General features: G+C 43.9%; 1 protein-coding gene across 1 annotated transcript in view; it reads right to left on the reverse strand.

Moving 5' to 3' along the window:
* Nucleotides 1-26721, reverse strand: part of CLCN6 (Cl-/H+ antiporter 6) — a 246608-nt gene that overhangs the window by 75328 nt on the left and 144559 nt on the right. The window contains exons 12-15 of the mRNA XM_086921292.1: nucleotides 25935-26101; nucleotides 21529-21655; nucleotides 20862-20991; nucleotides 17547-17700 (exon numbers count right to left, since the gene is read on the reverse strand). Coding sequence (XP_086777418.1) covers nucleotides 17547-17700; nucleotides 20862-20991; nucleotides 21529-21655; nucleotides 25935-26101 — 578 coding nt within the window. The remainder of the gene's footprint in view (nucleotides 1-17546; nucleotides 17701-20861; nucleotides 20992-21528; nucleotides 21656-25934; nucleotides 26102-26721) is intronic.

Raw genomic sequence — 26721 nt, forward strand, 5'->3', positions numbered from 1 at the left:
TGGATTGAGAAAGGGCCAGCCCTGCACAGTTTGTTTCTGTCAAACCATTACAGATACTGGTCAGTGTAGCCCCAGATCAACAGTAGATCCGCCCAGTGATTTTCCACTTGAGACCATTGCACAGTTAGGCATTCTTGCAACAAAAACAAGTTCACAACTTTGTTTCCAGTATTGCTGCGGGAGATGTTGAAGGAGCTCCTCCAATTCATCACAGTGGGTCCAGTCGCACCTGGAGAGCAGGCTGATTAATTGGCCATTCAGCAATAGGTGGCTGACTGAGGCGCAACGCATTTGCTGGCCATGCAGATTTTTCTGCTCTCCTGGTCTAGGGATGGAGCATCACTGGTGCCCTGAGCATTGGCACATTTCTGGGCTGTTTGAACTACCAGGAGTGCTTGGCCTAAGGGTGTTGGGATGGAGTTGGAGAAAAGGAGGTGGTACTCACTGTCAAGGTCTTCTTTAGATGGACTTCAATGACTCTAGGTTCCTTCGTTTCAGATTGTGGGCTTGACCAGACAGTCCGCTTGGCCAAGTGTCCAGGGTCTTCTTGCTCCTCGACGTCACAGTCTCCGCAAAGGTGGGGGGGGATCGTCCTCTTGGTGCTGCATCACAGTGCGTTGATCGAAAGGCCATTAGCGTCCGTGCCTCAGGCTTGTTTTAGAGCCTAATGCTCCACAAGAGGGCTCATCGTGCTCCGGGGCTACACAGTTTGCTGATATGATGAAGTTTTGTCCATGGATACTCCACTCTACACTGTGGCAGTACAGGAAAGGGGTACCTTCCATTAAGATGCATTCTTTGAGGACTGAAGATGGAGGTTGAAGGCCCCCCAGGGGCACAGGGGCACAGGCGCTGAAAAGGCATCAAGAACAACCCGGTTGCGGAGTATGACAGTGGTCACAGCAAAGCTGAAGAGTGTGCAAATAACTGTATTTGTTTCCCCTGCGAGTATGGCCAAGTTGGAGTGTGTCCGATGATGAACACCAAGAGGTGTTGACCACAAGCTCTGTTCAAAAATGTCCGAACCCAGTGGCGGAAATAAAAAACAATCTAACAATGGAGCAGATGCCCATAAGCATTACCAGCAATAGGTGGAGTCACTATACCTTGTGAATCGAAGTCTTCTTCCAAGAAAAACAAGTAGCACATATACAAGCCCAACACTATGTAGCAGCCCACGCCATGTGTATCTACAGCTACACATGCCATGAACAGTGTTACCACAGATAAGCAACTTGTTCTTCTGATGGTTACTTCTAACCACAAATTTCACACATCAGAATATATTCCAAACTAGTACACCCCTAGAAGGAGGTACTGTGGAGGTGACTAAGAACAAAAAGTGCTGCAGGACTGAGTGCCCAACATGCCCTTCACACTGGACCTTGCTGTCATAGCAGTAGTGCTAGCCACTGATGCCTACATCTCAGTCTGGGACATGTCAAGTACAGGCAGTCTGAAAGTAAATGAAATGGTAGCAGCCTTAGCTGTGGTGAAATGGGCTGTCAGACCTTCTGGGACCTTATTATTGGCATGGGTGTAGCAGATCCTGACAAAGAAGACTATCCACCTTGACTATCCACCTTGACAGGGTCCTCTTCTTAACAGCCTTACTTTTCGTCACCAGGGAGAACCCCACAAAAAAGCCAATTGTCCATACGGTATTCCTAAGTACAATTAATGTAAAGGCTCAAAGCTCTTTGGGGTCCAGCCAATGGATCCTCTCCTCCTTTTTTGAGGGGTGAGGAGGAGCAAATGACACTGGCAGAGTGATTGCCCAATGTGGCAGGGAGTCAAGACTTTTGGCAAGAATACCTCTTAAGTTCTCTGTGCCAACTTGTCTAGGAAAAAGTTGGTGTACTGAAAGTGCTTGAAGTTCACTCACCCGATAAGCTGTAGTAATCACAGTGTGACAGCATATCTTAACAGTCACGAGACACAACGAGCAGCTCTTCGTCAGCTCAAAGGGTATAATCATGACAAACGTTAAGATAAAATTATGGTCTGACTGACTCCACAAATGGTTTGGGAATGAACATGTTTGTCAAACCTTTGATAAATATCAACGCAATAGGTGTTTTAAATCAGGGCGCTTGGGCTTCCACCCACTTCATCTCGTCTGCTCTGGCATTCAGTGACCTTATATACACATATTTGGGCAGTCTGTATTTTTGAGTCAGTATTAATCAGTAAGCAGCATGGAATCACATACAACACAAATATTGGAAAAGGAAGGCCACATACCATGTGTGTGGGAATAGCAGGCACTCTGTTTATGACATGGGTACACAAAATGCACTTTGCCCATTATCTGCATAGTATGGTCTAGAACATGCTAAACTAGGTTTCAATAACCTATGCCAAATCTATGAAAGAACATTGGTTGAAAGGTTACGATCATAACAAAAACGCCATTGAATTCTCCCAGTTCCGATAAATGAAGCCACGACTCAAACCTAGTCCACAATGATGTTCTCAGGCTCCTATGCATCACACAGTATTACCAATGATATTCCAAAAACACATAGTTAACGTCTTTCAAATGTTATTCAAACAATTGTATACAGTCCTTTTATTAACGTTTAGCTAGTAAGCCATGCAAGTTGATAGAGTCTCTTCAAAGCACTCACATATATATGTACATTAATGTGAATAAATATATAACCATCACAATAGGGAATAATAATTAGGCCTGGGTGTAGTTCGCAGAGTTTTGTTAGGCGAAACTCCGGGAAGTTACAAAAAATGTGCTGTGCGAACTGCAGTTTGTGCTGGTATGCCTGCCGGCCGGGTAGGGATTCTACCAGAGCGGCAGCTCACGGCTGCGAACTTACAGTTCCGCAAGCATGGAAAAAACTCTGCAGCACATCGCAAAGCAGAGTTTTCTGCGCTCCGTGAGCTCCGCGGAGTGCAGAAAACTCAGCAAACTCAGCGAACGAAGCGGAGTTCGCCGGCCAGGCCTAATAATAATGTATTTCTATCAGCTAATTAAAACCATTGCAAAAAGAAAAACACTAATTTCACTAAATACATTACAAATGCACAGCTAAAAGATAAAAGAGACAAATGATAACATGCTTAGTATAGTTACAGACGTGAGGGAGGCGAGGGTCAATTTAAAAATAGGATCTACGATGGACAGATCCTAGACCTGTTTTTGAACAATACCATTATGCTTTGTTTTCAAAGGTTATCAAAGGTTTGACCTTACAGCATCTTTTATCAATGGCTAGTTGATACAGAGTGAGAAATCTGACAAAGCAGCAGTTCAGGACTGTTGTTAGTGTGTCCCCCTTCCTTATTAATTGTTGTTTTTGAGGGGGAAAGGTGCCTTTGTCATCAATCGATACCCCCAGGTATTTATATACATACACATGCTCAAGAGGCTGCCCATTTAGTGCCCAAGAGTGCGCTTGCTGTAATTTGAAATAGTCATGACTTTGGCCTTATTTCTGTTTACTTCCAGCTTATTTTCAGAAGGCATATTGAAAAAGTGCATCTAAGAGTCGTTAAAGACCGACCTTGGTTAGAATACAAAGAAAAACCTCATCAGTATACAGCAGATGGCGGAGTAGAAGTGGGCCCAGGAATGAGGGATAACAATTTGTTAGGTCAACTAATTTGGCCAGGTCTGCTGGGAAGAGATTGAAGAGAACTAGTGTAAGAACACACTTCTGCGTATGGGTCATTATTTTCCTAGATAAGGGAGATCTGTTTCCTATCTTTATTCGGCTTCAGGTATCTGTATAAAGCTGTTGAATTCCTCTCAAAAGGGGAGAGGGGATATCCCATTTGACAACCTTTGACCATATTTCCCACGACTGAAGCAGTCACAGGCCGACTTGAAATTGACAAAGCATAGATGGACAGATTGCTTTGTTTTTTTTTCTCCCCAATTTGTCGATTATGAATGCCAAAGCCAAAATGTTCGTCATTATCCCTGATCCCCTCAAACCCTTTTCGATTTAGTGGTACAATGCTATTTGTGCGGAACCCATAGGTAGATCTGCCAATAGTGCAGATGCAAAGTACTTAGCTTTATTATCCAATAAGGGTATAAGATGGTAACTTTTTGGCTTGAACCAGTCACCCCTTTAAATATAGGGTTTATTATAGAACTGTGTCACTCATCAGATATTGATCTTGTAATAGATACAGGATTGAACAGTAAAGTTAGTCTGCCCAAAATGAAGGGTGTTCTTTGTAAACGGCCTGTGGGAAACTGTCCAGTCCTGGTGCACAATCAAGCATGCCTGATCTGATGATTTTTATAATTTTGTGATTATAAAATTAGACTTTTTTCCGGAGTTCCTCTGGCACTGGGTAACAGATGCTATGCTTTATGACGAGACCAGATTCTGGAGCCATTTCTTCATGGTCTTCTAGGCTTGGAAGTACAGCTATATTAAGCCAGTTTTGGGGAGTATCTAGAGTCATGGATGGTCTTCTAGCAAATTCCTTAGTCAGATAGGTGGACCAGACGTTCTCAGGTACATTGGAGTTATTTATGGCATGTGTCGGTCTTCAGATTGCATTTACGGTTCTCCAAAATTGTTTCCAGTGCTTTGTTTACAGCCATGGACTAACTCTGCCCAGAAGAATCTGATTGAAGTCTCCTATTCTCCCATAGCGGTTTCTTTTACTGATTTTGGACTAGCTTTAGAATCTCAAGATGATGGGGAGAGGATGGTAGCTTCTCTAGGGTCCCTCGTGTTTGGTTTAATTTATATTTTGCTAGGCTGCATGCAGATGGGATTTTCTTCCAGCCTTGGGTGTCAGTTTACTATTAATACCTGCTTTGTCTTTATTATATGATGCAATTAGTTTGAGATAAAATGACTCCCACAATTGTATTGGGTCAATGTAATTGTATTCACAGCTACGAATTAATTCCTCTGATTGCTCTGTGCATTTTATTTGTTTACAGTCCATTGTGCAGTCAGCCCAAGTTGTTAATTACGGTGGAGTGTTTTGGTAAGGCTAGAGAAAATTCCATTTGTTGAGGGAGATGATCACTCTTGGTGGTCATTTCTATTTTTAATGATTTTAGCGGGGAAATTAATTGAGGAAGATGAAGATACAATCTCTGATTGATTGCGATTTTGGTCCTAAGTGCATGCAATTAGTGGGTGCATCATCAACAGTTCTGCCTTAGCACCCTCATGCCTGTATACTGCAGTTTATTAGATGTTTATCTTTTTTGTCCCGATGTGTCTTAATCCGTGGGTACTGAGGGGGAATGTCTCACTGAGGATTTTGAGCAGAATGGAAGTCGTCTTCTCCTGGATTATACAATAAGATCATATAAATTCATATTGAAGTTTCCAGTTAGGAGAATGCAATTTCATACATTCTTGTATGACAGTTATAAGTTTTCTTGTAAAATATCTTTTTGTGACTGGGTCCGGATGAAGGTTAACACTGATCAGGACTAGAAATGTGTTACCTGGTTTCTAAGTTTTTGAAGAGCAGGACTTGGATCTCATGATGTATTTCTGGCTGAGGTGCTACTTTGACACAGAGAGAAAGATACATACACTACAAGGCCTTCCATATTTTTGTGATTTAGTTGCTCTAGTACAATAGTGTGAATAGCCTGAAATTGGTAGACGTCATTGCCCAGGTATCCTGAAGAGCTCCAATTTTGCAATTTCTCCAAGTCGATGGTGGTTGGGTTGCCAGCCAATATTTTAGAATTGGACCCTACGATGTTCCAAGTACATATTTTTATATTTCCTGTGAACTTTTTGTGTGACAGGTTTGGGAAAGGCGTTTATGGTTTAGAGAGGTTATGCAGAGCAGACGCGAGTCAGCACCATTTGTTATGAATTCTGATGGATTTTGCTGGATGTTGTAATGGTAGATTTTTGCTTTGTTGATTTCTGGCTTCTATAGCTGTTTCGCCAATTTCTCGGTTAAGTACTGAATATACTGGTTTGGAAACTTAACAGCATGTTAGTTGATAAAGTTTCCAATCAGTAAGGAGATCGGAGGAAGATGTTAATTCTCCAAGAATTGAAGTGATGCTTTTCTTTTAATACTCTTGTAGCAATTGCAGAGGAGGCCAAGGTGGCCAATGTGATTTCTCCTGTATTATTCTTACGTGGTAGCAGAAACTTTACTGTAATTATATCCCTGGCCGTTTGATTTACCAGTGACAGCAGTGCTTCAAGTAACTGGTTACCTCTATTTCCAATGTTGTTTTGCCCCTTTGAATCATACTGTGGGTACAGAAGAGTTCTTGATTCACCTGGAGAATTATGAGTTGAATGCTCTGTTAACATCAATCCTTCATGTTTGACCGTGGTACCAGAGGTAAGAGTCTGGTTGGTGTTTACTGCGTCCTCATTGGTAGGATTGTACTGTATATTTTTAACATTGAGGAGGAAAGGTAGAATCAGTATGTTTTATTACAGCTCCCATTGAGTCTTGTTGACCACTTTGATGGTGAATAGCTGTGACCTTGCTTATAGCATTGATGTTGCAGGGGTTCAGGACAAAATGTAGACCTTCTATCATGAATAGAGTGTAAGTATTGCTAGCAATAGATTAGTTTGTTTGTTTGTTGTTCGTTGTGACAATACTTCTGGACTTTTCCCCAAAAATTTGGTCAATATTGTGTGCATTTTCTCCCCCAATGATGTTATACATTTCAATATTACTTGCTTTCTTAACCTATTTTTTGCCTTTTAGTTTCAGATGGTCTTTTCTGTGTATAAACCATGTTTAGTTCACTCACATGTTTATCATTTTCTTTGTTTGGAATATGTGACTTTCCCTTGCCATATTGCGGTCCGACTCATTGATTGCAAATAGGTCAATAAATTGCTTCATGACTACTTGTTTGTGTCTGTGGCATTGGCATAGGTATCTCAATGGTAGAGGCCATGATTGTGTCTAAATGCGGCGTGGGCTCTCCTGCCTCCTTATTGTCCACCAGATACTTAACTGGCTGAGTAGCTTGAGGGGCTCATGATATTGTACTCACTTTAATCTAGAAACATTGCTAGTGTGTTTGGTCCTGTGCTTAGTTTATCAATTATTGTGGCACAAGCATATTTGGCAGATGAAAGAGAGAGGAAAAGTGGCCTGGGATTGAATGATTAAGTTGTTCAAGTTTGCCAGTTGAGTGTCTAAGCCAGACATAAAGGCAATAGATATGTTTAGCAAGTCAACTGGGACATCTAGTTTCTTGACTGATAGTTCAAATAATTAATCAACACTTGGAAGGGTGTTAGTAGCCTTGATATGGCGTCCTTTGCTGCATTACACGGACTGTGGGTTGATGAGCTTGGTAGAATCTTGGTATCGTTTAGCCGTTTTTTGCACCTTTCTTGCATTAATTGTAGTATCCCTGTTAGGGAGTTTTGGGAAGTTGTTGAATCAAGCAGTTTAGCAACAATGTGATCTAACTTTGGTCTTAAGAGTTGGCTATTTCATCTTGTGATTGCTGATAAGTATAAGCTAAGAAATCACATTTTTTGTGGCCTAGGTCTCTTTGCGTTTCTAGACTGGTGTGGTCCTCGATTTTCTACTTCGGAGCATGGTCCAAATCAATATTGGCAAATGAGTGTCAACAGCTCTGGTCCACCGCCTGAGCGGATTCAGATGCGCTTGTTTGAGAAAGTGTTTGCTGTAAGAGCGGGACTTTGGGTGGGGCCGATCAGGCTCACTGAAATAGGTTTACACTGGGTTGAATGAGCTTGAGCTGTGCACAGTATATTAACGGGGAAGCTGCTCCTCATTGTTGTGTGGGGTGTTTGTATTTTGCATCCGGCCGAATTGTCAGCTAGTTAGGCTTTCGGGATGCAGAAGTGAACTGAATTGGAAATCACATTAACACCTCCCCTTGCGTTAAAGAAAAGACTTTAAAGGTAGTGCAGGCATGTTACATGGTTAAATGTGACAACCACAGATCGTGTCCTGGTCTATGTCAAAGAATGGCCCCAAGGGTAATACTGGCTCAAGTATAGAGAAAGGAAAATGCTACTTACCAGTATGCATCTGTTCTTAGGATGTAGAGCTGCAGAGTTGTACATTTAGCATTAGATCGCCACAAGGTGTTGGGCTCGGATGATTGCATGTTGTTGTCGTCTTGGAAGAAGTCTTTTGTAGTCACGAGATAGGTGACTCCTCCCTTGGACGACATTGCGCATGGGCATTGGCTCCATACTTAGATTGTTTTTCTCCATGATAGGAAGTGATGGAGTTAGTAGAAATAAAGAAGGGATGTCCATGTGTATATCCAATTAAGATGAAACTGGAACAGATACAGGTCCCGGGGAGGCGGGAGGGCGTGTACAACTCTGCAGCTCTACATGCCAAGGACAGATGCATACTGGTAAGTAGCATTTTCCGTTCGAGGCATATGAGCTGCAGATTGTACACTTAGCATAGATTGTGCAGCAGTGTCTCCCCTAGCGGTGGTCGCTTGTATCTGTGGCAGTATTTTGAAAGTTTTTAGAACAGCTTGGCCTACTGCAGCTTGCTGCTTGCGTTGCACATCAACACAGTAGTGTTTAGTGAAGGTGTGTGTTGTAGACCATGTTGCTGCCTTGCAGATGTCTTCTAGGGGAATGTTCCCTAAGAAACCATAGTGACTCCTAGTTTGCATGTGGAGTGCGCTCTAGGAGGAACTGTTAATGTACGTTTTGCTCTTTGATAGCATATTTCTATACATTTTACAACCCACCTTGCAATTCCAGCTTTAGAAATGGGGTTGCCCTTATGTGGTGGAGAGAAAGTTACAAACAATTGTTTTGTTTTGCAAAAGGATTTGGTCCTATCTATATAATAGAGAAGAGCTCTTTTAACATCTAGTGTGTGTAGAGCTCTTTCTGCTACAGAGTCTGGGTTTTGGGAAAACACCTGTAAGTCTACAGATTGGTTTAAATGAAACAGAGTAATGACTTTTGGAAGGAATTTAGGATTTGTTCTGAGAACCACTTTATTACGGTGTAATTGTAAAAATGGTTCTTGTATAGTGAAAGCTTGAATCGCACTAACTCTCCTAAGAGAGGTAATAGCTACTAGAAAAGCGGTTTTCCATGTGAGAAATTGCAGTTCACATTTGTGTAGAGGTTCAAAAGGTGGTCCCATGAGCCTTGTAAGCACAATGTTTAGGTTCCACACTGGAGAGGGTGGTAACTTAGGAGGAATGATTCGTTGTAATCCTTCCATAAATGCTTTAATAGCAGGCACTCTAAATAAAGACAGATGTTGTCTATTTTGTAAATATGTTGCAATTGCTGCCAGATGTAGGCGTATAGATGAATATGCTAAGTTACATCTTTGTAAATGTAGAAGGTAGCAAATGATATTTTGGATGGAAGCATCTAGGGGATCAATTTGGTTATTGTTGCAGTAAATGGCAAATCTTTTCCATTCAGCAGCATAGCAAGCTCTAGTAGTAGGTCTTCTGGCTTCTTAATGATATTCATACAGTCTGGTGGTAGGTTAAGATAACCAAACTCTAAGACCTCAGGAGCCAGATCACCAGATTCAGTTGGCTTGGGTCTGGATGTCTGATGTCTCCATGGTTCTGCGTTAGCAGGGATGGTGTCAGACATCATTTTTGGTGTGGAACTAGGGATAGTTCTAGCAGTGTTGTATACCACGGTTGGCGTGCCCATGTGCTACTAAAATCAGTTTGTGCGACTGTTGTCGTAGCTTGCGCACGATTAGTGTTATTAGTGGTAGTGGCGGAAAAGCGTACGTAAATCTGCCTGACCAGTTCATCCATATCGCATTGCCCTTGGACAGAGGGTGTGGAAACCTGGCGGCGAAGGTTGGGCATTTTGCGCTTTCGTGTGTGGCGAACAGATCTATGTCTGGATGGCCCCACTTGTGAAAGAATGGTAGAAGAACTTACGGATGTAGCTCTCATTCGTGAATTTGTTGTGTCTGTCGACTTAACAGATCTACTACCCGATTGTGAACTCCTGGAAGGTGTTCTGCTAACAGATATATGTTTTGTGTAATGTCCCATCTCCAAATTTTCTGTGCAAGCTGGGACAGCTGTAGAGAGTATGTTCCCCCCTGTTTTTGTATGTAGTACATGGCTGTCATGTTGTCTGTCCGGATTGAGACAGCTTTGTTTTGAGCGCCAAGAATATTGCTAGCAGCTCTAGGTGGTTGATATGGAACGATCTTTGTTGAATGGTCCATTGCCCTGGAGTTGTATGATGTAGGAGATGGGCTCCCCATCCTGTGAGAGAGGAGTCTGCTGTAAGTATTATTTGTGGAACAGGTTCGAGGAACGGCCATCCTTTTGTCAAGTTTTTGGTGTTCCACCACTGCCGAGAGCGATGTGTGCGGTTGTCTACCAACACCAGGTCTGTTAGTTGTCCTTGAGCCTGATTCCACTGTTGTGCTAGACATTCCTGTAGCGGACGCATTTGCAGTCTTGCATATGGTACAATAAAAGATGCAAGATGCCATCATGCCTATTAGTCTCATGAACACTCTGGCTGGGAGAGAGTGTTGATGTTGAAACTTTGTGACTAAGGCTTGAATGCTCTGTATCCTTGCTGGACTGGGATACACTAGAGCTGTAGACGTGTTTATTTAAGCCCCTAAATATTGATGTACATGAGAAGGCTGTAGGTACAACTTAGTGTAGTTGATTCTGAACCCTAAGTCGTGCAATGTTTGAATTGTCTGATGTGTGTGTTGGACGCACTGTTTGAACGACTTGGCTTTTATGAGCCAATCGTCTAGATATGGGAAGACATGTATCTGTTATCTTCTGAGATGTGCTGCTACTACTGCTAGGCACTTTGTGAACACTCTTGGTGCAGTTGTTACCCCAAATGGAAGGACTTTGAATTGATAATGCTGTCCTTCCAGTACAAACCTCAGATACTTCCTGTGAGAAGGATGTATAGGAATGTGGAAGTAGGAGTCCTTTAGATCTAGTGTTGTAAGGAAGTTGCCTTGTTGCAGCAATGGGAGCACTTGTTGTAAAGTGATCATATGAAAATGATCTGAGTGTATATATTGATTGAGGGGCCTGAGGTCGAGAATTGGTCTCAGTGTCCCGTCCTTTTTGGGTATTAGAAAATACAGCGAGTAAACCCCTGTTCCTTGATGTAAAGGAACTATTTCTATTGCGTTCTTTTGAAGAACTGATAGGACTTCTTGTTTGAGCAGTATAAGATGTTCTTCAGACATTGGACGCTGTCTGGGTGGAATGTGTGGAGGGGTAGCTGTAAGTTCGAGGCAGTAGCCATACTGGATAATTTGTCTTACCCACTTGTCTGTTGTGATGGAATTCCAGACAGGTAGGAACTGTGTTAGTCAGCCCCCCACAGGAGTGAAGTGCTGTTGGGGGAGCAGAGGGAAGTCACTGTTTTGTGGTGGAAGAGGTTTGAATATTGCTGTTACCTCGACCTCTTCCTTTATTGTTGTTGCCTCTATAGCTTCCTTTAAAATATCCTTTATTGGAGGATGTCTATGTATTGGATTTGAAGGCAGATGTATTGTCTGCTACAGTCTGTTTGGAGCCTCCTCTATAGAAGGAGCGACTAAAGGAGCCTCTAGCTTGTGTAGATTGCAAAGCTCCCATAGATTTGGCTGTATCTTTCTTCATTTTCTCAAGTGCTGTGTCTACCTCTGGTCCAAAAAATGGATGTTGATTGAATGGCTGATTTAAGATGGTAGTTTGCACTTCCTGCTTAAATCCTGAAATGCGTAGCCACGCAAGACGTCTAAGTAGGACACTAGTGTTTACAACTCTAGATGCAGTGTCTGCTATCAGACTGCAGCCAACTAGATCAATCAAGGAAAACTCGAGGGCAGTATGTTTGTATCTGAATCTGACACAGTAATCACAGTCAATCTTGCTGCTAAGCCACCTATATTGCAACAAATAGTTGGGTTGTATTTTTTAATGTGCAGGTGGGTAAAGGAGCCAGGTTGAAATGAAGCAGAAACAGAAGGTACTTGGGAAAATATACAACAAACAGTTTCACAGCACTTATGCAGTAAGCCAACATAATCACAATAATACTGAAGCCTCGGGACAGTATTATACTATAGTGGAGATAGTGAGTTCTCTTCATAATCTTTCAGGTCTTATTTCTTTAGTACAGGCAGTGAAACTGGCATTCTGCAGCAAAAGAGGACCATAAATGGTAGTGTTGGCTAAATTAGGTAGCAAGAACAACAAATTATATGGGCAGGAAAGTAAATCCCCTTAAGACTTTGCCTCTTCTGAGCCATAACCTCTCCTTATAGTTCACAAAGGTAATAAACAGCAAATTACGAATACAGCCAAGCCTCTTTAGTAAAGGTTAACACTTCACACCATAGGAAATCATATCTAAGAGCATGTCACAAGTGGTGTAGATTGGTCAAAAGCTTCAAAGGTTATATGGGGTGACAATTGTTTCACTTGCCAATAAAAAGGGACAGCCCATATGAGATTTTTCGCTGCGCATACCTTCCGAACGGCTGTTAAGGTTAGTGACCCCATTTTTATGGCACTACAGCCTTTCCATCATTCAGTGCCTTTTCTTGGTTTGGGGGTATGCTATTCAGGCATTTTGGCTATACAAGATCAAGTGTAAGGCTCAAGTGTGCATGTCAACGTATGTCCATTTAAAAAACAAATTAGAACACAGGCTGGAGGAATAAGAACGACTAATCAGATAAAGAAGCAAATGTTTAAACACTTAAGAGATGACAAACACAAAGACTACAATAAAGTGATAGTAAAACATTTTGTATTGAAAAAATAGTGATCCAAGCAAATTCTAGGCTATTGACAAACATGTGGAATGAGGAGGATATTTCAAGAGATAACCAGGAAGGTATGGTGAAAAACGGCATTTTAAGTGTGAGTTATGGTTTGCATGACTGTCATGCCAGTTATGGACTAAGGCCCTAAATATAACTTTCAAATTTAAATGTTTTTTTCAGTAACCATAACTGTACTTTAACTGTGGTTTTTAAGTCGATTCCTGAGGTTTCAATGCGGTCATAATCACATCTTATACTTTTACCTTTTTTCCAATAATTTTTTGGGGATCATACACTACATTTAACTTCTACGGAAGGATAATCTACTCCTCTGCACACACCTTTTGCCAGGCCTGCTTCAACTCACTGCAAGTGTCCAACCACTAGGCGCTGCCTTTGGTCCTAAGCCAGGGTTTGCCGACTTTAGAGGGTGTCCAATATGGGTTCACAAGACCTTGATGGGTTCGGTGGCGAAGCTGTGCTGCAGTCTGCAAACCCTGTCTCAGGAACTGCCATCCTTGCCACAAAATTCACTTTTTTAAATTTTAGCCTAAGTGAATGGGTCCTCTTTCCTTCTCCACCAATCTGAGCCAGTGTGTCATGGGGATGATCTCCTGTACCCATATTGCTCCTTTGTTTTTCTTTTTTGGTTGGGAGGGGCGGTGGATGCTGGGACTGAGCCATGCATTCTGTAAGGTCAAACAACTGATTTTTGCATGACAACTTTTGGGTTCAAGGACCCAAAATAGCTAAAGGGGGAGGGGGAGAAACATACTCTTAAAATTCGTTTTTTTTACATTTAGTTTGCAGACAGAGCGCATATTGGGGTTTATGGACTACATGCAGACTATCGATCCAGATACCTTTAACTTTTAAGCCACCTGGAAAAATCTTTAGACACTTCTTTCTTCAAAAGTATTAAATGGATTTACACCAAACCAAACAAAAGGCACTTCCACAAGTTACATTCCACTTTCATGTCATGGTGTAGTATTTCTCAGCTCTTTCTTTTCTGTTGAGGAGAGCAAAAAATCCTACACATGTTCCCCCACACCCCTTTCCTGATGTAGACGAAATATGTTATTCAGAACCCAAATTGGATGAAATCGTTTTTGGGAAAATTTGCACAGATTCATCAAGCAGCGCCAACGCTGAGAAAACAAAACAATCTTTTGAATGGAACCTCTACCCAGCCAAAACTGCAAAGTTGCTATCACAGATCGACATATTTTATCTCTCATACACACAAAGATATGATGAAATCGCGAACTCAAATATCACTCCTCTCAGATCAATATAAGATAACAAAAGTGAAATTAAAATTCTACCTTTCTATGAGGTGAAAGGAGACAAATGACAAATACACTGCATTGTTATCCAGCGGCAGAGGGAGATGATGGTTCAACACAAAAAAAACATACATTTTGTGAACTTCACTCTAGCACACAAAGTCCCTGTACTTTATGGGACACAAACCTAAAATGGGTTAACCTACCAAAACCAGTTTGTGAAACAAACTAATAAGCAGGGTTCCACAAAACATTTAATTTCACAGAAAAACCCTTACATTAGCAGACAGTTTAACTTTAAATATTTCGGTCAGTAGGAGACCCATATATCTCCACAGTCAATCAATCAGGAGTTTGTTAAAGCGCGACTACTCACCCGTAAGGGTCTCAAGGCGCTAGGGGTTGAGGGGGGTGCAGGTTCCATTCCATCAAGGAGGGGGTCTGTCGAAGAGCCAGGTTTTGAGGTTTCTTGCGAAGATGGGGAGCGATGTTGTCTGTCTGAGGTGGAGCGGAAGGGCGTTCCATGCTTTGGCCACGAGGAAGGAGAAGGAACGGTCTCCCGAGCTGGTCTTTCTGGTGCGGGGGACCACGGCGTAGGAAAGCTGGGCTGATCGTAGGGTCCTTTGGGGTGCGTGGAATTTGAGTCGCCCGTTTCGTGTATGCTGGTCCGGTGCCGTGGAGGGCCTTGTGTGCGTGGGTGAGCATCTTAAAGATGATTTTCGCCTTGACGGGGAGCCAGTGGAGTGTGCACAGGTGTTGGGAGATGTGGCAGTGTTTTGGCAGGTTAAGGACCAGTCTTGCGGCGGCGTTCTGGATGTTCTGTAGCTTGCGGATGAGGTTTTTGTTTATTCCGGCGTAGAGTGCATTGCCGTAGTCGAGTCTGCTGGTGACCAGGGCGTGAGTGACTGTCTTTCGGTGTTCGAGGGGGATCCATTTGAAGGTCTTACGAAGGAGGCGGAGGGTGTGGAAGCAGGAAGATGAAACAGAGTTGATCTGGCGGTCCATTTTGAGCTCGGAGTCCAGGATGATTCCCAGGCTGCTTGCGTGGTCTGTGGGGGTTGGCGGGTTTCCGAGGGCGGTGGGCCACCAGGTGTCGCTCCAGGCGTCGGGGTTTGGGCCCATGATGAGTACTTCTGTTTTGTTGGTGTTTAGTTGTAGGCAGCTGTTTTTCATCCATTTGGCGACGGCTTCTATGCCTTCTCGAAAGTTGCGTCTGGCGGTGTTGGGCTCGTTGGATAGGGAGAGGATGAGCTGGGTGTCGTCTGCGTATGACACAATGTTGAGTCCGTAGGTTCTGACAATGGGGGCAAGTGGAGCCATGTAGACGTTGAAGAGCGTCGGGCTGAGGGAGGAGCCCTGGGGGACTCCGCAGGTGGTAGGTGTGGGGTCCGAGAGGAAAGGGAGGAGCCTGACCCACTGAGTCCTGCCGGAGAGTAAGGAGCAGATCCAGTCGAGGGCCTTGTCCTGGATTCCTGTATCGTAGAGTCTGCGTATTAGGGTGCGGTGGGAGACTGTGTCGAACGCCGCTGATAGGTCGAGGAGGAAGAAGGCTACTGTTTCTCCTTTGTCCAGTAAGTTGCGGATGTCGTCTGTTGCGGCGAGGAGGGCGGTTTCCGTACTGTGTTTTTTTCTGAAGCCGGATTGGGAGGAGTCGAGGATGTTGTGTTCTTCAATGAATGTGGCGAGTTGGCTGTTGATGGCTTTCTCAATGACTTTCGCTGGGAACGGGAGCAGGGAGATGGGTCTGTAGTTTTTGAGGTCAGTGGGGTCCGCTGAGGGTTTCTTTAGGAGGGGGTTGACCTTGGCGTGTTTCCAGTCGTCTGGGAACGAGTCGGTCGCCAGGGAGCGGTTGATGGTTTGGCGGAGCATGGGTGCGATGGTGTTGGCGGCTCTGTTGAAGATGTGGTGGGGGCAGGGGTCCGTGGGGGCCCCTGAGTGGATTAACTTCATTGTCTTCAGTGTGTCTTCGGTGGTGAGGGCTGTCCAGTCCTCAATCGCTGGTTTCCGGGTGTCGGGGTGGTTGGTGAGGGTTCAGTGTGTTGGTTGTCTTCGAAGTTGTCGTAGATGCTCTTGGTTTTGTGGTGGAAAAAGATGCTGAGTTTGTTGCAGAGGTCTTGTGAGGGAGGGATGTCGGTAGACTCGCTGGTGGGTTGGGCGAACTCCTTGATGATGCTGAAGAGTTGCTTGCTGTTGTGTGAGTGGATGGAGATTCTGTCTTCAATCGCTTTTTTCCTCGTTTCTCTGATGAGTTGATGGTGGGCGTTGGTGGCGGCTCTGAAGTTGTTGTGGGCTTCTGTGGATTTGGTGTTTCTCCAGGCCTTTTCGAGGCGGCGGCATGTGCGCCTGGACTCTCGAAGTTCGGTGGTAAACCATCTGGCTTTCTTGGCACGGGTATTGTTGTTTTTCTTGAGGGGGGCTATGGTGTTGGTGCTGTCCGAGATCCATCTATGCAGGGTTCGGGCTGCGAAATCTTTACTTTGCTGAGAGCTCTCCCTCCTGCCTCTCCATCTCATGCTCCATCTCACTTCACCACTGTCTTTATTAACATTTCAAGTTCATTCTGTAGTTGCTGTAACCAAGCATAATGTCAACTTTTTTGATTGTGACTCAATTCATGGCCATTGAATGGGGTGGTTTTTTTTCTTTGGAGTTTTATATAGCGCAAACTCAACCCTAAAGTATCAGAGCACTTTACATGAGCGCCAGTCACGCTACAGATAGACACATTCATTTTTGTTAAGCTCGGGGAGATTAAGTGATTTACCCAGAATCAAAGGATGTTGAGTGTCCCTGCAGAGACTCAAACCCAATTCCCCTGCTTCGATGTCAACCTCTCTAGTCATTTGGCCACATCCTCCTTTGGTTTCATTTGTACCATGTTTGGTTTTAAAACGTAACCACCTCACTTAAAAGAAGTCTAATCAGTGATACATATAAACACACACAAACAAATTAAATATATGCATGTCTATGTGCACAAATTTTCCATGGTCAACTATTTGTATTATTACGTGAAATGTCCCCATTTCATATCCTAACAAAACAAATATTATGAGTGTCTCAGGTTTGAAATAAATGTAGATTCAAATAGGCTGGAAGGATTTTTAATGACAGCTGGTACAGCCTGGGCACTGACAATTGAGAAAGTACACATCCAGTTGAACATAGGGAGAGGCCACGGAGGCAAGACATGTAAACTAAAATTAAGAATAAAGAACATGTTTTTATAGAGGTCCCAACAAAAAAATGGGAAAGGGCAACAGACGCTGCAGTGATCGAAGGAGACCAAACTATTACATGGAAAATCTGTCCCAGGTTGAATGGAAAGAAGCAGTAGGAAGCAGAGAGGGAGAAAGGGAAGGGGACAACAGAGAGCACTAAGAGTAGTTAAGTGAGTTTCTCATTAAAAAAATTACAATGGTCATAAACAGCATGTAAAAACTTGAATATCAATATATAAACAGCTTACAGACAAATGACTGTGCATAACGCAACATATTTAAAATAGAATGTTACCTTTTAAGAAGATTTGCAAAAAGTCGGCCAAATGCTGCACCACAAAGTAATGATGGCACAAAAAGGCCACTGGGCACGGAGATTCCATAGGTCCAGCAGGAAAGCAGAAAGTACAAACCGAAGAAAAGAGACAATGTGATGGGACTGAAAGTGGCTGAAATAGAAAAAGGTATAAAAAACATAGCTGAAAGAAAGCTATATATGCATCACAAGCGCATAAGGTAGCAGGTCACTTAACAATAGGCATGGACAGATGATGACATCACTAAGATTTGCCAAAAACCTGCTCATACAATACAGTAGACAACATAGGGAAATATACAAACTGTACAAGAGTATCAGATACTGAGTCCATGCTACAGGGGCAGGAAGAAAGAGGAGCCATGGGGTTGGTCGTTGGTATAAAATAATGCTGGGAGAGCTACAGCTGCAATGATGTCCCATGCAGAACCTTGCTCTGTTCCAGATCATATCATCAAATAGCTAAAGAGTGAACATAGATCAAAATGACCATTAGGATTTTTCATATCTTGTTAGAATAAGAACTAGCAAATTACTAAGCGGAAATACTGTGGATGTATTACCTGGTGTTTTAAAACTTTTCTTTCTATTCTATGTTGTTAAAAGGGTTAGACAGTTGTACTTTAGTTTTAGCCATAGGAAATACAGATGATTCCCCAGATAAAAACATACCTCGGGAAAAATACGTAATCTAAATGTCAGAAGTCAACATAGGGACTATAGAACACCATCTAGATATGTCAAGAACATGACACATTTCAAGAGGAAAATAATAAATGATTCAACTATGATGAGTTAAAGTTTGAGTTGGTCATTGACAACCACAGAGCAAACTATTGCCACTTCTTTCTCAAGGTAATCAAGTGCCTTATCAACTTGCTCACCAAATACATCAGTTGAAAAAGAGTATATTCTAAACTTAAAGATGTACTTTTGGTCTAAAGCCAGCCATGCTTTGTAAAGCACCGTGTCTCGGACCCAGTCAAGTCATGATAGGATTCTGGTCAGTCCAGGGAACTCTTAATGGTTCTCTTTGCAACTTTCAGACCCATTTTAAAAGCTGAATCTTTTCTTACATGAGTCTAGAGAAATGTAGTGAACCGGAGTCTTAGGCTGGTAGAGAGGCCAAAATTCTTGATGTGCGCCATGCATGTGCGCCACACCAAGTGTAAAAGAATATAATCCATAAAAAAGGTTCATATTCTGTCTCGCGCACTCCAGCTTCCCTTAACCAATAACATCCTCCTTAGATGAAATGTTTGGGGGAGGTCTGCGGGAACTTTTCAAACATTGATATAGTTGGAAAATAAAGACTCATTCAAAGGCCAACAGATCAATGTGCAGATCAATATGGTCAGAGAGAAGTTGGTAGTTCGTCCAGCTGAAGATTTTCACTTTGGATCTTAAAATATTTTTTGACAGAAACAAATCTTCTGTGGGTTAACCATGAATGCTCTATCAATAAAGACAAAAATAGATAGGATACAGTGGTTAGACAATATCCTCGAACTACACGCCAAAAAAGATAATGCATATACGTTTTATCTGTCAAGGCAGTGTTTTTTCGGTGCTAGTGCAAGGATTGCTTCCTGTCCTCCAAATGAAGTATTTTTTAACAAAGACCAATGTTTTTGCATGCCCACTAGAGCAATGAATAATTGAACAGGAGGATTAAAGAGATCAGAAAAAGGTTGCCAACTGTAAAGAGGTTAGTGTGCTTACACAAGAAATGTAAAATAACTTCACTATTGACGGGATTTTCCACCATTTCAGGAAAGGTGAAAAAGAGTAGGGTTTACTCTTACGTCCATTAGGGGGAATTCAAGGCAGTGGTTGCAGCACAGGTGCACCTTAACTTCGAACTTGTTTCCAAAGTAAAGGTCTATATTCTTTAACAGACTTTCACCCAACTTCTTTTTTTTTTTCTTCCCCCCCCCCCCCCCCCCCCCCCCTAACTTTCACCCAACTTCAGTTGGACTTCTGTCCAAAGTAAAAGGGCACTGTGCTGTTCTGCTTGAAAATCTTTGTCTCTAGGTGAGAAATACTTCCGTCAATTTTCAGAATAGCATGACTACTGTGAATGCAAATGTCATTCAGGCCGGCCTTCGACAACTATCTGTACTTGGATGTGACAAAGGTAAAGTTACTGAGACTCCAGTAAGAACAAAACACTGCAGTCTGATTGCTGTTTAAAAGTGGCTGAAAGAACCTCACTATATCACACTTGAATAACACAACTTCAGTGGTCAAGACGATTCATGTTAAACGTTTTAATGTGCATGACCCCTGTTTTTTGTTAATAACATCAGATCTTATGAGCTTAAAGCTGTGTCACACATAATCCTTGTCTGGTGCTAGGAAGGTGGTGGACATTCGGGTCTTCGGTCCCTCTACCTGAACTCTGACAAGGACGGATGTGCTGTGTTTGGCTGCTGGCTTATAAATGCTTATACACTTGATTACCATTTTTTTATATTTAAGACCTGGCTGCATATAGGAACCACAAAAGCACAGTAGTCACTCTAGTGCTTCCTTTATCCTGAGGCCACCAATGATGCAAATGGTGCACTACCAAATTTTCTTCATCTTTATTATCACCTAAAACACTAAATCATTGCAGATTTCAAAGAGGACAAGTCCACTGGGATGAATGTTCACAAATATCTCCGCGAGTGTGCACCTTTAAAATGATCTTACTTACATGAACAGTATCAAATAAAGGTCAAACTGGTATATAATTGCTGTTTTATACAAGAAGAATGAAAACAGAATTTGCTGCTATATTCCTGTGACAAAATGTAATTTGATCTCTCATTGAAAAGTGCCTGGACATTGTGTCTTTGACAACAAACTCTGTACAATGAAAGGGAGCATCCTCATTCATATATTCAGAGTATATTTCGAAAACAGGAAACCTCTGAGCACTGAGTAACGATTTGTTTTGCTCAACACTCCATCAATGCATCCTTTTAACATAGCAGGTTTCTATTAATCTCGGATTTACGTTTTCCTGAGGCTTAAGTGCACAGTTCTGAAATATAATGAACTGTACACCTTCCTAGGGAGCATAATACTTGGGGAACAGCCTTCAAGTTACTACGCATTGGCTCTGTCCAGTGTTTGCAATAAAATCACTTAATCCAGAACAGTTTATGCCACAGAGCGATGCACTGATCGATCTGCTATTCCCACTGAACACAATCAAAGAGCACATTCACTTAACACTTTCGCAACAACCACAGCTCAGAAGGCACAGTGCATAAAAAGGGATGGTGGTCTTAAGGCTGTACTCACCATCCTGGTGAAAAAGCTGCAGGATTGCGGATTCCTGGGGGTTGAAAAACAGCGTAGCCATGTCATTGTATGACCCATTGGCACAGAAGAAGGTTCTGATGGTGGCATTCACTTCCTCGGATGAAGAGACCTAACATTAAACACATAGGATTAGGTCATACCACCTTCTGCCAAGGAGAATGAATAAGATTTGAGTAAAACCCCTTAATTACAAAGGCTAGATCGCAAACGTTGGCCAAATTTCCCGAATAGTGATAAGCACAAAAAGATTGCATATGAGGCCACTGAGATCTAAGAATACTAATAGGTTTATGTGTTAAGATGGAATTAATGTGCATACACATGGGCACTCTGAAGTTTGGGGCCCACGACCGCTGTGGGAGGCTTATACCCTCCCCCAATAGGCACTTGCTGTGGGTTTGCAGCGTACCAATTATCGGTGCTAAGAGTCTCTTCCTCTCTTTTGAGACACCTTCTACAATTCGTTTGCTGAGAGTCCTTAGTGTGGATTCTTGCATGAGCAGCTCCCATCTCTCCTTGCAACTTATGTGTGCATGCACCAGGTCATAAATGTGGGAAACGGCAGCTCTCTGGACTTCTTATAAGTGCACTGTGCTCTACTAAACCTTCCTGTGAATGAGTCACGCCAGAGTCGGAGATGCTCTACCTGAAAGGCCAAGGTATTATTTCCCCCTTGAGAAGATGAAGACATTTTTCTGCACTCTCCTAAAAGTATTGAAGCAACAAACACAACAACGGTGGTCACGAGTGAAACGAGGAGACTCTCCAGCACTCTGCAGAGAAGGAAACAAGAAAAAATAAGGCAGATGCAATTAGTAGAGATATTCCTCCTCTCCCCAGCTACACAACGGTCAATGCAATAGCTAAAACCAGTGATGGAATCAATGCAAACAAGGTAGAGGAAAAACAAACCCAAACACTATCCTTGAACAGGCAATAAGAAATCAAAGACTACTTTGTGAATTTGCCCTTTATTAGAATGGTTGATTGGCACAGTTAGATGCAACTGTGAATGAGGGAGGGACTGGCAACACAATAAATGATTTAAGCTCAAACTCCACCATAGTGTGTGCATATGTATTTATGTATTTTGCTTTGCGCCGAGCGACCGCTCTTTTTACTTTTCTATTGCTTGCGCCGCTTAGAGGGAATTACAGGGAGCTCTTACCCGCATTTAATTACTGCACACCCACACTTTGTGGGGTAGAAGGGACTCGGGGGCACTGTATAATCATCGCGCCGGTTTCAGAGCGCAATCTTGGATTGGGGAGAAGGATTTCCTCACGGAGCGCCAGCTTGGGTGAGGGAGAGCCACTCGCCCTGCCAGGACCCACGCATTGGAGGAGGAGGTAGTAAAAGTAGGGCCTCCTACCTCGCTCAGGCAGACTACAAGCTTCCTGTACTCGCGCTGCGTGTAAAACGCTCTTCTAGTATTTTAACTTTTTAAAATTGTTATTTCTTTGCTTTGCGCCGAGCGACCGCTCTTTTTACTTTTCTTTTGCTTGCGCCACTTAGAGGGAATTACAGGGAGCTCTTACCCGCATTTAATTACTGCACACCTACCCTTTGTGGGGTAGAAGGGATTCGGGGGCACTGTATAATCATTGCGCCGGTTTCAGAGCGCCATCTTGGATTGGGGAGAAGGATTTCCTCAGGGAGCGCCATCTTGGGTGAGGGAGAGCCACTCGCCCTGCCAGGACCCACGTGATCTCCTAGCCGTGGCCTTTTAAGATGGCTGCTAGACAGGTGCGCAGCGACGGTGCGCAGCGGGTGCGCCGCAGGGGCGCCAGAGGTAAGCCCGTTTGCGCCCGTTCGCGCAACGGACGCGCCGGGGGCCGGCTCCCCTGGATTCCCATCTCAGGAGCCTATCACCTACACTCGAGATGAACTCCTTTGCATTAACACTAGTTCCTCGCTAAGGGGACTAGCAGCAGCTTCGGGGAAGCAGACAGACTCTTAGCTGTGGCCTTCTGAACGTGAGGTCGCTGTGTTCACATCATGGAGCTATTGCCTTCATGATTGACTGCCATGAGTTAGATATCTTACTCATGACAGAGACATGGACAAGCACGGACTGTGCAGTGGAGCTGGGCTTGGCCTGCCCCTCGGGCTATAAAATCAGGCACATCCCTCGGTGTGGTGTAGAGGGGGAGGACTGGGTCTAATATTCAGAGAGTCAATAGATCTATCCTTGATTGATATTAAGACCATTCGTTGTTGTGAACTACTTGCCTTTTCTCTGAATGGACAGGGGGGCGCTCTATTTACCGGTCTGCTCTGCTACAGACCTGCATCTAGCCCTCTATCGGCCGTGACAGGGCTGATTGAGTTAATCCTTGATTTATCCACCTCGCACTCAAGGTTAATGGTACTAGGAGATTTTAATCTCTGGTTAGGCGGTTCTGGAGATACAGCGCTCACAGATCTGACCCAGACCTGCCGGAGTATTCAGCTGCAGCAGTTGGTCCTTACTCATACCCATTTAAAGGGCCACATACTGGATCTAGTTTTTGCAGATCCAGAGCATGTAACTGTACGGAACATCCTGCCCCAGTGCTGGACGGACCATGCGCTGGTGCATTTCTCTCTTATGCCCAAGGTGGGGCAGGGGAGAAATAGGAATTCAGGTGGGGTTAAAAGTACCAGACAATGGTCAAAACTCTTGAGTCAGTCCCCTCTACCCTCACTACTCTCAGAGGGTTTCACCTTAGAGGATAATGTAGACTTGAGCTACGAAAGGCTTAACCAACGGATTGTGTCCTCCCTAGATTCCTTGGCCCCCTTACGGAAAATCAGAAACAGGCCTACCCCGGCGATGCCATGGTTCTCCGAGGAGCTGTTTCAACTTAAACTCCAATGTAAGCGGGCCGAGCGTACTTGGAGAAAGAACTACCTGGACGCAGATCGGGCTCTCTACAAACAGGCCTTGTCCATCTATAAAGCACAGATTAAATGTGCGAAGGCCAGGTTTTTGGAAGAGTCTTGGCGGGTGGCAGTAAACAAATCACAGACCTTGTTTAAGATTGTGAAGGACCTGTCATGCCCTGCTAGTGCGGCTAATGCTATCTCTGCATCTCAGTCTCTGTGCGATTCATTGGCACAGGCCTTTGAAGACAAAATCGCAGCCATTCTGAACAATCTTGGCGTTACACCTAGCGGTAATCCTCAAAGATGTACTGAAATGTATCCCGGGCCCACTATAGAAACTACCCCCAGCTCTGCCAGGTTGGACTGTTTTCCTTCTCCAACTTTTGAGGAATTCTGTTCCTTGGCTCACAGCGTATCGTCGGGATCACCTTTGGACCCGCTTCCACACAAACACTGGAAGCTGTTCCGGGAAGAACTTTTCCCCCCGCTGTTTGCCATCTGTGATCAGTCCCTGGTTTCAGCACGGGTACCAGACTGCTGGAAATTAGCAGTGGTATCCCCTCTTCTTAAAAAGGACACCTTGGACCCAGCCTGCCCAGCAAACTATCGACCTATCTCCCTGCTCCCGTTTCCAATAAAGATTCTGGAAAAGTGGGTTACAAAACATCTGTCTAAGTACCTGGAGACCGGGTCCTGCTTGGATGAGGCTCAATTCGGGTCTAGATCGGCCCACGGGACGGAATCAGCGTTGGTGACTGTGTTAGACGATCTCAGGACGCGAGCCGACCATGGAAGAGCAGCCTTTTTAGTGCTGCTCGATATGTGGGCCGCGTTCGATACGGTCAGTCATGCAATTCTGATTAAAAGATTAGAGGAAGTGGGGGTGACAGGCCATGCCCTGAAGTGGCTGACATCATACCTTGGAAATCGCCACCAGGTAGTGTCATTGCCACCGTTCAAATCTAACATCAGAAGAGTGGAGCAAGGTGTTCCACAAGGGTCGGCCCTCAGCCCTATCCTCTTCAACCTGTACCTGCGGCCCCTGGTTGCGTTGATTAGATCTTTCGGCGTAGCGGTGACGAATTACGCGGATGACACTTAACTGGTCTTCTCACTTGAGGGCAAGGAAGCAGTGACGTTAGACACCTTCCACCGTTGTATGCTCGCAACTGCGGACTGGCTGAATCAGAATTAGCTGCAGTTCAACAGCTCTAAGACAGAAGTCTTACACTGCACTACAGACCGCGTCCCTAGACCTCTCCCGCCGGACTTTTGGCCACCTTCCTTCCAGAGCACGACTATGTCTACCACCTCGGTCCGTAATCTGGGAGTGATGTTTGGGTCCAATCTCTAACTGGATGCAGCCGTCAATAAAACTGTGAGCACTTGTATGGGATTGCTTCGCATGTTGAGAAAGGTCCTTCCAATGCTTCCCATGGATAGTAGGCCAGAGGTGGTGAGGAGCATTATTGTAAGTCGCTTGGACTACTGCAATGCTCTATTTCTTGGAGCACCATCTACTCTGACAGGAAAACTGCAACGGGTGCAGAATCTCGCAGCCAAATTAGTGCTGGCTCGTCGCCGCCTTGACTCTTCTTCTCAGGCACCAAGAGACCTTCACTGGTTACCGGTCCTTCAGCGGATCGATTTTAAATCTTTATGTATTGTATTCAGGGCCCTTCATGGACAAGGCCCAGTGCCACTTCAGAATATGTTCCATTGGTACACTCCGTCCAGATCCCTTCGTTCGGCTTCTGCTTACCTTGCTGTGGTGCCTAAAGTTCTGAGATCGCGATTGGGCGGTCGTTCTTTCAGCTTTACGGCAGCCAGACTATGGAACACTCTTCCGCTAGGATTGAGAAGCATGAATGATCTAAATTCCTTTAAGAACAATTTAAAAATACATCTCTTTCCTAGGGCTGGATCACTTTAGTTCTTAAGTCAGCATGGTGCGAAGCAGGTTTCTTTTAGTCAAAGCGCCAGGATACCCGTCGGGTGACAGACATGCGCTATAAAAGTGTACCAATACATACATGTGTGGGTGTGTGTGCGTGTATGAGAGAATCTTTAAACAAGCATTCTACAAGTGGAACTGATCAAGCAAAGAGGCTAGAGGCCTGCGGCATGCAGAGGAGGAGTTGAGACGCCATACAGGAAGAGGCAGAGAAAGGAAAGTAAGTGTACCTGACCAGCTTGGGCTTTGGGTGTACATTCCTCATGCGATACTTTGCCAGCCTCCTATTCAGGCAGTTGAAGGTGGCTCCGAGGAGGCCCCCAATCACCCCCATAAAGACGAAGAAAGCCAAATCCACCACAGACCAAAGATGACATTTTTTATCAGAATCGGAGCACTGAGGGCAGGAGAGACAGAAGAGGTGGAGAAAACAGCCAGGATCAGAGTGCACAGAATACATAACGTGAACACCATCTGCAGACAACAATATCAAGCACAGCAATAGTACACAAGAACAGTGATAGACAGCCTTAATCTACCCCATCGCTCTTGGGGGTGCTCTATGCAAGGTAAAGTAGGGATCCCATTAAAAGATAAATTGCACCCCTATCACATTAATAAAATAGTGTTAATGTCACCCTGTAGGTCAGTGTTAGCCCGAGGTTTAGGGGAATCACTATCCAGTCAACAGTCACAAATCAATGTAAAATGGTGCCTTTGGCACCAAGCAACACAATAACAACCCAAAGTAGCTGTTTACCAAAGTCAGAGGTTACACGCCTTTATTCAAGATGCATCAAGACTCACCCCAAAGTAAACTAAAGCCTAAATCCAAGGCAGAACAGAGTTTTTATGGCCGTGGGCCACATTAAAACAAGCACTGCTAAAAGCCAATAGGTGGGACCTACTGGCTTTGACAGTACACTTGGCGATGCTGAACAGCATCATTATTATTAAGAAGCCTAGCATTTTGTCTGTGCTGTTTAGCATCAGTTGCAACAAACACAGTATAATGTA

The sequence above is a fragment of the Lissotriton vulgaris genome, chromosome 5 (genome assembly GCF_964263255.1).
Source record: "Lissotriton vulgaris chromosome 5, aLisVul1.2, whole genome shotgun sequence".
In the NCBI taxonomy this organism is placed as follows: Eukaryota; Metazoa; Chordata; class Amphibia; order Caudata; family Salamandridae; genus Lissotriton; species Lissotriton vulgaris.